Source organism: Panicum hallii, chromosome 6 (assembly GCF_002211085.1).
Source record: "Panicum hallii strain FIL2 chromosome 6, PHallii_v3.1, whole genome shotgun sequence".
Classification (NCBI taxonomy): domain Eukaryota; kingdom Viridiplantae; phylum Streptophyta; class Magnoliopsida; order Poales; family Poaceae; genus Panicum; species Panicum hallii.
Window position 1 is genome coordinate 41,728,860 of NC_038047.1, and position 13,529 is coordinate 41,742,388.

The window sequence follows — 13,529 nt, forward strand, 5'->3', positions numbered from 1 at the left end:
ATTGAAGGATCCAGTCCACCTGGCAGAGTCAGGACCGTCCAGAAGTCGGTCTACTACGTCAGTGAGGTCCTTCATGAGACAAAGGCCAGGTATCCTGAAACACATAAGCTCCTTTATGCTATACTTGTTGCGTCCAGGAAGCTCCGCCACTACTTTCAGGCCCACAAGATTGTGGTGGTGACCGCCTATCCATTGAGGGCCATCCTCTACAACTCCAACGCCACAGGCAACATTGCCAAGTGGGCTGCAGAGCTCGCGGGGTTCCAGCTCGACTTCCAGCCGCGTCACGCCGTCAAGAGCCAGATCCTGGCTGACTTCATCGCGGAATGGACGCCGGCACCAAGCGCCTCCGGGGGACCGGACCAAGGGACGGACCCCCCGCGTCCGGAGGACAGGGCTCCGGTCTTCACCAGGCCTCACTGGACCCTCTTCTTTGACGGGTCCGCCCGCAGCAAGAGGGCCGGGGCTGGTGTGGTCCTCATCGACCCACGTGGCGAGCAGCTAAAGTACATGGTGCACCTTGATTTTGAGGCCACCAACAACATGGCGGAGTATGAGGCCTTAATCTTCGGACTTACGGCGGCTCTGTCCCTGGGGGTCCGAGAGCTCCTGGTCAAAGGGGACTCCCAACTCATCATCAGGCAAGTCCGGGGGGAGTGTTGCTGCAACAACCCCCAGCTCGCGGCCTACCTCATTCATGTGAAGAGGCTCGAGAAGGACTTCGTTGCGCTGGAACTGCAACATGTTCCACGCGAAGGCAACACAGCAGCTGATGCACTCTCCGTGAGCGCATCGACCCAGGCACCCGTGCCTGAGGGCGTCTTCCAGAGACGTCTGCTGAAGCCTTCCGCCCAGCCTACCGACCTGGGCGAAGGGGGTCGGACTAGCACCTCGAAGCTGGCGGTCCCGGCGGCGCTCCATCCGTGGAGCCCGCCAAGGGTCGTGTGCTCCCTTGAGGGTCCCGGAGATCTCGGGGAGCCACGCCCAGTTTCTCAGAAAGGTCCCGATGCATGGATCTCTAAGGTCCGGGACTACCTGAAAGATAATTACCTTCCTGAAGATCAAGCATCTGCTGAGCGCATTGTCCGGATGGCTAAGCGATACACAGTGGTAGAAGGGGATCTCTACCGCCGTGGCGCCAACGGCGTCCTCATGCGGTGCATCACCCAGGAAGAGGGCCGCGACTTGCTTGCGGAGATCCATGGAGGCGAGTGCGGAAGTCATTCTTCATCCCGCACGCTGGTTGGTAAAGCTTTCCGGCATGGTTTTTACTGGCCGACAGCACTCCAGGATGCAGCTGAGTTGGTAAGGTCCTGCAAAGCGTGTCAGTTCCACGCAAAGCAAATACACACTCCAGCTCAGGCTCTGCAGATGATTCCTCCCTCTTGACCCTTTGCGGTATGGGGGTTGGATATCTTGGGACCTTTCCCTAGGGCCGTTGGCGGGTACCGGTACCTCTATGTTGCCATTGACAAATTCACTAAGTGGCCGGAGGCAACCCCAGTGGTCAACATCACCAAGGCGTCAGCAACTGCTTTTCTCAGGTCAATTGTGTGCCGGTTCGGGGTCCCGAACCGCGTCATCACAGACAATGGGACCCAGTTCACGAGCCAGTACTTCCAGGAGTACTGTGAGGATATGGGCATTCAGCTCTGTTTCGTCTCAGTGGCGCACCCCAGGAGTAATGGCCAGGTTGAGCGGGCCAACGCTGAGATCCTCAGAGGGCTCAAGATCCGGACCTACTGTGACCTTGAGAAGCATGGTGCAAGGTGGATTGAAGAACTCCCAAGTGTGTTATGGGGGAACCGGACCACACCTAGCCGGGCAACAGGGGAAACCCCTTTCTTCTTGGTTTACGGGGCCGAAGCGTGCCTTCCCCCGGAGATCACCATGGGATCTCTGCGAGTCCGGTCTTTTGATGAGGGAATGCAGGAACAGGAGCGTCGTCAAGATGTGGACCTCGTCGACGAGCGCAGATGGCGAGCAGCAGTCCGAAACGCACGGTACAACCAAGCGCTCCGGCGCTACCACCAACGGTTTGTGCGCAGTAGGGAGCTCCGGGTCGGGGACCTAGTCCTAAGGCGGATCCTGAACCGAGAGGGTATGCACAAGCTCTCCCCCAGCTGGGAGGGGCCCTTCAAGGTGACAAAGGTGTGCCGACCCGGATCTGTTCGTTTGGCTGCGGAGGATGGAATGCAACTACCCAATCCATGGAACATTGAGCACCTCCGTAAGTTCTATCCCTAGGACCTGGTTGGGAGGAAATTTTTCCTTTGTAATTGGTAGCATTGCCGTGCGGACCAGGGCGGTAGAGGTCCGCCCTCGTAAATCCGGCCCCTGGCGTACATCGCACAACTCTTCTATACCAATTCATTTAAGGGGAAATTTGTTCTCAAACGCGTCCTTGAACTCTATGTGATTCTAAGGTTTTTTCGCATCTTGTTACGCTAACCCCCCACGTGGTGTTTCGCGTCTGTGTCGTGTCGAAGGTCCTACTTAGGTTGCTACACTATGTCTCTGCCCGGGACCCCTGTCTCGCGGAAGAAAAGGAACTGGGCACCCGGGAACTGGCTTCAGGGAGGCGTGCTCGTTCTTTGCCGGGGTCCAGGGCTGTGTAGCCGCTTAGCCTGGTTCCGTACCCTAAGCCTACACGCCCTGCCCCCCTAGGACGGGTATCGTTGTACCTTGAACAATGGACCCGGGGGCCGGGACCCCTTAGAATCCCGAACTATGGCTCCGGTGCTCTGACTCGTTACGCAACGTAGTAGGCTTTCGCTGGCCGGACCGGTACCTCGTAGGGACGTCTACTAAGCGTCGACCTAAGTCATGTGCAGGGGACCTCGGTTCTATGGCAGCTAGTCCCATCCTATCGCGACTACCTCCCAGGGGGCCACACGGGACCTCGGTATGCACAAGAACACCTTACAAGCCGACAACAGGAAAACAGCTAAGTTTTTCACAAAAATTGCGTTGAATACGCGTAATATTATAAGGTTATCTTACAATAACGAAAGTTATATTACAAAAGAAATAACTAAAAAATACTAGCACTACTGTTCTGGCGGTCCGGAGGCACTTCCACTCTCTGAAGGTTCGGGACGTCGCCGGAGGCGGGCCGCGACCATGTCCACCGCTTCCTGGACCCCTTCTCGCGCGGCGGCCGCTGTCGCCCGGAGGGGTCCGACCAGGACGGGTGTCAGCTGGACGGCAGGATCATGGCTCCGGAAGCTGGTGAGGATGTACTCCGCCACCCCCCAAGCGACTACTCGTCCCTCTGTCTCCAGGAGGTCCTGGAGGCCGGCCTTCGCATCCTGTAGCCGCCTGGCGGTGGTGTCCAGCAGCTGGAGTGCGGCGCCGTATGGTGAAGGAGCCTCCGGCATCCAGATGGGGTTGGCCCCGAGCGCCTCTAGCAGAGGGTTCACCGCGCCAACCCATCTTGTTAATCGGTTGGCGCCGGCGTGCTGCTCTGCCAGGAGCCCCTCCACCTTGGCCTCCCTCTCCTGGAGCGCTGCCTCGCGCTCCTGGAGCCTCTGGTACCCGGCTGCCAGCTCCTTCTCTACGGCCTCTTCCCGCTTCTGGAGCTCCTGCAGCCGGGCCACCTCCTCTACCTCTCGGGCGGCCAGCTCTTCTTCTTTCTTCGCTGCCGCCGCCACCTGTTCTGCGAGGGAGGCCTGTTGCGCCTCGGCCGTTGTAAACGCCTCCCTCGCCGCCTCCGCCAGCTCCCGGGCGGCCCGCTCCCTGGCCGTCGCCGCCTCCTTCAGCCTCTCCGCGACGATTTGCGCCTCGAGGGCCTCCTTTTCCCGCCGGTTGGCTGCTTTCTCCCGCTCGAGCGCTGCTGCCTCTCGATAGCGCGCCTGCTCCAGCTCCTCCCGCAGGAGCTCGCGTCCCTGTGCGAGCTTGGCGCGCTCTTCGGCGTAGCGGGCGGAGACAGTGTTGATGCGGTCCCCCAGGCGGACCTCCCAGTCGGAGAGCCGCTGGCACTCCGCCTCCAGCTTCTCCCACTCCCGTCGCATGCCAGCCTCTAGCTCCAGTTGAGCTTGTTGGCATTTGGCTATGAGCCGGGGGAGTGGGACCTCCGCTGTACTCGGGAGGAGAGGCCTCCCCAGCACCACCTCCGGTTCCTCCTCCTCCGCTGGTGGGGCGGCGCTACTGGCGACTTCGGCGGCCTCCGGAGCCGCAGCCTCCGCTGCCTCCGGAGCCGCCACCTCCGCTGCCTCCGGTGCCGCCGTCGCCGCTGCCTCTGGCCTAGCAGCCTCCGCCGTAGCAGCGACCCCCTCAGCTGCCGGTTCGGCTGGGGAAGGCCCGACCTCGGCGCCCGGCGCTGTGGCCGGGGCCTCTGCCGTCGCAGTGGGCCTGATCGCCTCCTCCTGGGGGGCGGCTTCTAGACATGGCGGCATGGTAGCCTCCAGCCCCGGACCACTGGGTCCGGAGGCTTCAGGGGCTGCTCCTGGCGGAGGCCCTGCTGGAGCCGATGCCGAGGACTCCGGCGCTGGCTGGGGGCCGGGTCCCCCAGTTGAAGCATTTGAAGGTTGCGGCCTGCCGTACCACCTGTTTGGTTAAGCACCAGAAGCTGAGGAAGAAAATGAAAAACCTTGATAAGACCACTTACGGGAAGTCGTACCACTCCCATCTGCCCCGGGCGGCCGGGGGGACCTTCCTCCCTGCCGAGGACCCTGGCGGCGGCGTTGGGGACGGAGGTCTGTTCTCGGGCGGCGGCGGTGGTGTCGCTGGGCGCGGCCCTGGTGGTGGTGGCGGTGGAGTCTGTCGTCCCGGTGGAGGCCGGTGCTGTGGGAGAGGAGGAACAGCACCGCTCTGCTCCTCCACTCCCGTGGTTTTCTGGCGCTTGGGCGCCGGCTCCCCCACCAAGGAGTCGTCGCCTCGCTGGAGCCTCCGGGACTTGCTCCCTTCGGCTTGGCTGCGCCGCTCGGGTGCCGCCCCCTGAGCCTCGCCGCTCCTTTGGGCCGGGGCAGCACCCGCACAGTCTTTCTGCCGGTGCTCTGGCACCGGCGCTTTCTCTTTTCCCTTCCCGCCGGGGGCCGGACCTCTGGGTCCCGGCTCCCCGGCACCTCCGCTGGGGCGTTGCTGGCGGTCCGGTGTGGCGCCAGGGATCTGGAGCCCGCGGTTGGGGTCCCCCCCCAGTTGCCGGACCGCTAGGCCGCCCTCGTCCAGGGTCGGCATCGACGCCAGGACCGTTGACCGAAGAGCCTGGTCCTCGCACAGGGCCTTCACCCCGCTCGGGAGGACCAGGGACTCTGGAACGAACGCCTCGCCGGTCATCGCCCGGATCGCCGCCTCCAGCTCCTCCCGGGTGAAGTCGCCGCCGGGCCCCCGCGCGATCCTGCAGCAGTCGTTTAGCCCCGTGTACACGTAGGCCATCCGGGACCGATGCTGCAGGGGGGCGATTCGTCGCTTCAGGAAGTCGCCCAGCACCATCATAGAAGTCAGGCCGCTTCTTGATCCGGTTCAGGACTGGGTCGAGCTCTACCGGAATTGACGGCCTGGCCTTCCAGGTGCTCCGGTCGCTCTGGGGGCCCCCTTTCGTCAGTTCTAGGCGGTCGTGGGGGTCCGTCACCGCAATGACCCAGCCTTCACGCCAGTCCTTCCACTTGGAGCTGGAGAAGGCGGCGATGTAGGCGCCCGACATCCCGTGCCGGAGTTGGAAGTAGTAAGCGCCGATCTCGCCGCGCTTCTTCCCGGTCCCGACCAGGGAGTAGAAGTGCTTGAAGATGGTGGTGCAGGGGCGCACCCCCACGAACATCTCCATAAAATGGGCGAAGACCGCCGCGAGGAGAACGGAGTGGGGGGTGAGATGATGAAGTTGGAGGCCGAACTCCTCCAGGAGCAGGAGGAAGAAGGAGGAGATCGGAGGAACCAACCCGCACATAATGTACGAGTTGAAGAGGACGAACTCCCCCGCGGCAAGCTCGCGGAGGGGGACCTCGCCGGCCTTGACCTTCCCGACATTCGCCGGCGCGGTCCACCCTAGGAGGCGCCGCACCGCGTCCAGCTGATCCTGGGTCTGGAAGCGGCGCGGGAAAGGAAGTGAAGCCATGGAAATTGTTGGGGTGGATCGCGAAGGAGCAAGGTAGAGAGAGGTGCCGGGCGCAAGGAAGCTGATCGCGAGAAAGGATGCGGAGACGAAGGGGCGCTACGGTGTCTGTTGTTGGCGAGAGCGAAAAGGTAGCCGTTCCCTTCGGCGCATACCTTTTATGCAAAAGACTGCTCCTCCCTTTGTGTCCCGCGGCGACCGAGGGGAAGCCGAGCGGTCGCCAGCGCCGCCTTCCCCTACCCTCACACTCAATGACCGGTGGGCTCGGGTCCACCAGTCATTGGCGTGGGCGCTGGAGGATCGTGGGAAGGGCGGAATCCGAACCGCCCGAGCCGCGCGGCGGGTTCGAATGAGACAAGAATCTGAACCGTCTGACGCGCACGATGCGCGCGGAGGACGGGTCCCTCGGGGTTCCCGCTACGGGCGAAAGGACATCCGTGCCCTCGCCTGGCGGGAACGAGCTGTACACCCGGCGCGATGCTGGGATTTGGCCCCACCTGCGGGTTCATCCCTCTCCCGAGGTGGGCCCGGGGGCCTCTGTCGGTACATACAGATAGGGGTACCTCCTGCTAGGGTATCCAGGCCCTGGTACTTCTCATAATCCACGCTCCCCCTCGCCTCTGGGCCACGTGGCATACGGCCTCCGGGCCTGACTGCTGGGACCACGGTCTCCGGACCCTCCCCGAGCTCCGTGAGGTCCGGGGCCTTTGCACACCCACGTGGGCGGGAGAGCTCTCGGGTAACCCCTGCGGACCCGGCCTCCCCTGGGAGGTCCGGGGCCGCCACGTGTGATGGCCAGACCATCACAGGTCAGCCCGCTCCGGCCGGCCACGGGGGCCCCGGACCCCTCTTTCCCCCGGGAAGGGGTCCGGTGCCGCCATGTGCTGCCCGGCGGGAGGAGCGGGGCTGACCCCGCCGCGTGCCTGCGGCCGGAGGCCCCTTACGGGTCGCCTCTCCACCTACCAGCATTCAATGCGGTAGTGAGTTGGGCGCGCCAAGGTCAAAAGGTGCGGCCTGCCACTGACACACGAGGCAGGTAAGCTGACACCACGGTAAGCCCGCCTGATCTGAAGGCGGCGCGTCGTATCACCGCGCACAGTGCGCGGACTGTGTGCAGTCCCGTCACGGCGCTGCGCGTGTGATGATGGTCTGTAATAGGCGAGCTAAGGCTTGCGCTGTAACAGTGCGCATGGCACGAGTCAGCGCTGGCTCGCCCCTTGACTGGAGGTTCGATCCCAACAGTGACAACACGGCTTCACTGTTGGGCAACGCTGACACCGAACACTGTACAAGACAAGGCTGTACACGGCCGTATCCCGACTATGGATACGCACATCAACTCCCCGATCGAGAGGACTACGGAGAGGAGTTCGAGGAGATGACCTCCATATCTCTTGTAGAACAAGCTCCTGTTGGCCGGACCCACATGTCGGGGTCCCGCTCAGTGTAAGCATCCCCCTTGGACTATAAAGGGGAGGAAAAAACACTCACGCTAGACGTTCTAAGTTCCAGGTTGCATAAGCACAAGCTGTATGCTAGGCTTCATCCAGGCTTCTTCAACCAAAATAACACCAAAGTGGACGTAGGGTGTTACGCTTCGGCGGCCCGAACCACTCTAAATCTCTGTGGCCTTCCTGCGTTCATCTGTTCGCCGATCGAGCGCTCCTAAGTCTCCTCCAAACCCATCCTTAACTAGGATTAGGCGGGTGCTTTCCGCCACCCGGCTGGAGAATTCCTCCGACAGTATGCTAGGCCATATCCGATCACGATGAACGATACACACTTCGAGTAGATTTAGGTGCCGGTCATTTTCGGAACCGACAATCGCACTCATCTCAACCCACACTTTTTATGCTTGCGATGCTTAAAAATGGTGATGTTTAAGTCATTCGCCAAATTAGAAGAGGAGATATCGTTGGAAGAGGATCCATCATCGACGAGATTAGAGTCGACGGGTTTGATGATGGGGAAGGTCCATGAAGAGCAGGGTAGGTCGGTGATGGTGGTATGCGATAGTTTAATAAATACTTCTAGATGATAAAATTTTCTTTCATGCGATAGGATTAGAGTTTAGCCATTGAAAACCAATCGGGATCTTAATATGACGGTAGACGATGGGTCAAAGACCTCTTTGCGGAAACCATAGCCGGGTGACTGGGCGGAAGGAGCCAGTGTAGCCGGGAGTGTGCGCTGAAGGCGAAGGGGAAGACGATGTACTGTGCCGTCATTCCCGTCAAGGTTGATGAAAGCACGTAGGCCATCAAACTGCAGCTCACAACCATATCAACCCCACGTGTGTTTTGAGGTGATAGGAGTATAGCATGCATACTCCTGTCTCAATCTAAAAGTCTAAAATCGTAAGAACGGCTTCCAAATTTCTTCAATCAATTAAGCTGCGTGGTTTGAGCTCTATAATTTCCTTTGCTTTCACGCATTGCATATCATTTTTCACTCCTCGGTCCTCACTTACGAATGAATCCAGATCTTCTAAAAAGAAGAATTCAGATGAAAATGCCACCGGGAACTACTCATCAGACCAATCAAAACTTCTTCTTTATTTCTTTCTTTTTTCAATATGTAAGAAAAACAGTACCAGTATGTTTCTTTCTGAAACAGAGCACTGTCATTGGCAGTCGCTCCATGACGACCGCGACTGGAGCATGCTGAACACTCGCGTGCTGCTGCCGCACGCCACTTCGGCATCGTGAAACTCCGTGCCTTCCACTGTTCAGCGATGAGCCAAGGACTGCTCGTGGGTCCCGCGCCGCCGCCCATGACCTGTCGCCACATCAGCGCCGCTGGCGGCCACGGCTCCAATGAAAGCGCCCTCCTGATCCCTGCGGCAGCCACTCCTTGGCCGCCACTGTGTTGCCCCACTCTCATGTCTTCGTCTTCGTTGCAAAGAGACGCCGCGCTCACATCAGAGACTCCGTGGCCAGGGCCGATCGTGGCCGGCGGCGGCGGTGGCGGTGGGGTCCTTCCTCCTGACCACCACCGGCCAGCCATGCTGATTCCCGGCGATTTTGGCACCAAATCGATCAAAGCCCTACAGGGCATGTTGGAGGTTAGTCCGGACTCTGCCCGTGCTTTGAATCCTGCTTGTTTTGTTTCTTTTTTTATCATTTTTTTCTTCCGACAAGGGGCTAAGCGATTCGGTAGTACGCTGTAAAGCAAACAGAGGACACGCACAAGCCTGCATGGCTGCATCGTTCCAAGAGCATCGTGAAAGACTGTCTAGGCGCATCGATGACTACGGGGTAAGGGTGCGTTCGTTTTCTGGTGTCTAAAGTCTCTAGAGGGGTCACATCAAAGAGAAGAAGTACTAAATAAAGTCTAATTATAAAACTAATTGCAGAACCCTAGTGCTAATTCGCGAGACGAATCTAATGAGGTATATTAGTCCATGATTAGCGGATGATTACTGTAGCATCACTGTGGCAAATTATAGATTAATTAGGCTTATTAAATTTGTCTCGCGAATTAGCACCCAGCTGTGCAAAAAATTTTATAAACAGATTTTATTTAATATTTCTAAATAGCAAGATTCTCTTTGATGTGATGGGTCTAAAGTTTAGAGGGTAGGAAACGAACAGGGCCTAAGTCTATATTTGATATTAATTATATAGATGTAGACTAATTTATGAGACGAATCTTAGCTTAATTAGTTCATGATTTAATCATGTTGCGCTACAGCAAACATGTGCTAATGATGTATTAATCAGATTTAATAGATTTGACTTGCAAATTAATCTTCATTTATACCATTAATTTTATAATTACCTATATTTAATATTTTTAATTGATATCCAAATATTTGATGTGATGGTTCTAAATTTTAGTCCGCGGGATACTGTGTGTCGTTGCCGGCTGATGATAGCTCTGGAGTTGCTGCTGCCTGCCCATTTTCCACTGCCTCCGAAAGACTGAAACTGAACTTGAACCATAAAAAATTCAAAACCGCAGTGAAATCCTTTCCCAGGAGCCGTGGAATCAAATTCTGCAGCCAGTTGGAGCCTGCCTGACAGAGCAAAGCAACATGGTAACATGAACATGCTCATCGCTCACCATGGCCATCGACAGTTCACACGCAATACGTGGCGTGCATGCACGAGCTCGGCCGGGCAAGCTAAGCTAGGCGGCGGACGATTGGTTCTTCCTCTGCTGCTGCGGCGACGTCCATCTCTCCTGGCACCGGAAAACGGGGAGCAACGAGCCCACGGGCGGAGCCAGCTCGATCGATCACGATCAGGCGGTCGACGCGGCACGGCAACTTGCGCCGCCGGCTTCCAATTTTATACGGTGGCTTTCGGGGAAAAGGGGCGGAAAGTTTGGGCGATCCAACCGCGGAGGCCGCGCTAGGCCATCCGCCGGAATCATTGTTGCCCACGCAGCCGGAAGCAGGCACATGCGAGCTCCGATCCCGTGTTAGCTGTAAAACGATCCCTTCCATGGCCGGCATGGATGGATGGATGGATGGCCATGTAGTTTCTTTACCAGTAGAAGCTTCGTTGTATGAACTTTTAATTACGGTTCACCCTCTCTCTCTCTCTCTCTCTCTCTCTCTGTGTGTGTGCAATGTTAAATAATCAATCCTACTACTGGATCGGGATGGCATCATCTTTCGAGAGAATCCTCGGTAGCATCATTGCGTCGTGATACGATCTTGACATTCCTTTGTGCACCGTCGACACTTGGGCAGTCTACGCCATAGACGCATTCATCCATGTGTTTCCTTTGTTTCAAGTGAATCCTACAGTAATCTCCACACGTCAAACAGTGTGTTCACGTACCTGCCAAATTGACCCTACCTATCTAGCCGCTTCGATGGCACGCCACTCCACTCCAATCCACCCTAAACGTCCATGCCTGTCATCACGCTCTTCGACGACACACCATCGGAGCGCACATTCCTCGGCTGCTGCAGCTCGATCAAGTTGCGCTGTCTCCACGCCACCATCGAGTGCTGCTGATCCTCCCAAGATCGACGCCGATCGATCGATCGATCTCTCGATCGCACAAAACAAAAGGGATCACCTAGCTAGCTGCTTCTTCGATCACCGAGACCATCGATTCACCTCGACCGTTCCAGCAAGTTTTACTCGAGCAACGAAGCCCGCTGCGTGGATCTGGAGGGCGATGCGATCAGGGCCGGGAAGGGACGACGATCGGATCCATGGCGATCGACGGCGGCACCGGCACTGCAGAACGTGCGCCGGCGTTTGACGCGACGTACGCGTGTGCCGGCCGGAGCGGCGCGTTCACTGGCCGGTGACCGGCGAGCACAACTGCACGATGGCCTTGAAATCTTGATGGCCGGGACAGAGACCCTGACAACTCAAAAGGCGCGCTCGCCATCGTGGCCTGGCCGGCCAGCCAGCTCCGATCCCCTTGGCCCGTTCCTGACAGCCACTCGCTTCTCCTCGACCAAAGCCGAAAGAGATGCAGTGCAGCTGTACTAGCGTCACCGTGATCTGGACGGACCCTAGCAGCAGCATTGGCATGCATCTTCCCTGCCATGCGTGCACCATTCATGGCCGTCTTTTGATCCGGCACAGCAACTTGCCCTGGATGGACGTACAATTCGGGAATGTAGTTGCATGTTGCCATGTGGACCTCTAAGATTCATACAGTACTCTTTTTTTATTTTTTTTTAAAAATTCTGCATGACACGGACACGGAGGCTGGCTTGCCTTTTGCTTCGTGCAATGACCGTTTTGGCCTTGGGGGGCCTCTACAGTCTATATATAGCCCCTCTGCCTCAGCACACTGCATCACAACACACACTGGTCGATCGATCACACTGGTAGGCTCTGCTCAACTCGGAGCTTCAGTGCTTGCCATACACACAGGTCGATCGGACAAGCTCGGCAGCCGCACCTCAGCACCAATGGCCACCGTCGAGGTAATGCCTGCCGCCTTCCGATCTGATTCTCCGATCTTGATTTTGATCTGCATCTGTGTGAGACACTTTCGATCGTCTGTTTCGATCGAGATTTGCGTGGATCGGTGAATGTTTGTGCGTACGTGATGCTCCTGGTCGTAGCGAAAGCTCGTGCTCACCGTTTCCCGGCCTTCCCGTGCGCGCGTGCAGGTCCAGGTCCCGACCGCCACGCTGCCCGCCGAGGAGGCTCCGGCGGTGGTGGAGGCCGTCCAGCAGCCGGCCGTCGTCGCCGAGGAGGCCCCGAAGGAGGAAGCCGCTGTTCCGGCCGCGGAGGCAGCTCCGGCCGAGACGGAGGGCGCCAAGGAGCCCGAGGCAGAGGCTGCCCCTGCCCCTGCCCCTGCCGAGACCGAGGCCAAGGAGGTTGAGGTAGTTGCTGCTCCGGCTGAGGCAGCAACCAAGGAGGCAGAGCCTGAGGCTGCGCCGGCCGTGGCAGAGACCAAGGAGGCGGAGCCAGTGGCTGCCCCGGGCGAGGTTGAGGCCAGGGAGGTCGAGCCGGAGGCTGTCGCGGCCGAGGCGGAGACGAAAGAGGCCGAGCCCGAGGCAGATCCGGCGGCTGAGGCCGAGACCAAGGAGGCAGAGCAAGAGGCAGCCCCGGCCGAGGCCGAGACCAAGGAGGCGGAGCCGGCTGCTACCGAGACCGAAGTAGAGGCCGCACCGGCCGACACCGAGGCCGTGCCGGCTGAGGCCGCCAAGGAGGAGGAGGCGCCTGCTGCTGCAGCTCCAGAGGCCGCGCCGGCCGCTGAGAAGACCGTGGCCGTCGAGGAGGCGGCGGCGCCGGCAGAGGCCGAGGTGGCAGCCCCTGCTCCCGAGGCCGCCGCCAAGTCGGAGTAAGTGTGGCGGGCATGTACGTTCCGCCGCGCACGTGCGATCGTTGATCTAGCCGTCTCGTACCCCGGCACGGCGTGGCGCCGGCGTGGGTTGCCGCCGTCGCCGTTCGGGTTCACGTCACGTTCGTGTCGTAGCTACGTGGGGCCCCCGTAGTGAGGGGGCGAATTGTGTGTTGAATAATGTATCTGCCTACGTGTTTCTGTGTCCGTGGGGTTGTGGGGCCAGGCGTCAGTGCTGATGTGGCGTGGCTTGGCGGCACATTGGTGGGGCCGGGCCTTGGAGCTCTTTGTCGTTTAATGATGTTGGTTAATACGTGTACCGTGCACTATGTTTTTCAGTGTATTTTTTTACTAGTCAATCCACTTTTTCCTTCTTTTAAAAGTGTCACCGTGTGAGCCACAACTACTATGCTACATGATGTGCTGTCTGCAGCTCCCCTGCAAGCTCGGCGCTTTCTCGAGTAATACTCTTTCCGTTTCCGTTTCAAATTATCAGTTATTTTAATTTTTCTAGATTCATAATTTTTATTATACACTTAAACATAATATATATAGGTGCATAATAAAAACTATAAATCTAGAAAAACGGATGGACAGAGTACGTCCGAACCATTGTGTGGTTCTGCATGCACACCATTGAATTCGTCCAGATGGCATTCACGTATCCAAAAAACCGGTTTACTTTTCAGTTAATTATTTATCCTAAATATCG

General features: G+C 58.4%; 1 protein-coding gene across 1 annotated transcript; it reads left to right on the top strand.

The window, feature by feature from the left end:
- Positions 1-11,796: 11,796 nt before the first annotated feature.
- Positions 11,797-13,199, top strand: LOC112897078 (skin secretory protein xP2-like). The gene is made up of 2 exons (XM_025965271.1): positions 11,797-11,951; positions 12,141-13,199. The coding sequence occupies exons 1-2, from the start codon at positions 11,937-11,939 to the stop codon at positions 12,819-12,821; spliced, it is 696 nt and encodes a 231-aa protein (XP_025821056.1). The 5' UTR covers positions 11,797-11,936; the 3' UTR covers positions 12,822-13,199.
- The last annotated feature ends 330 nt before the right edge of the window (positions 13,200-13,529 follow it).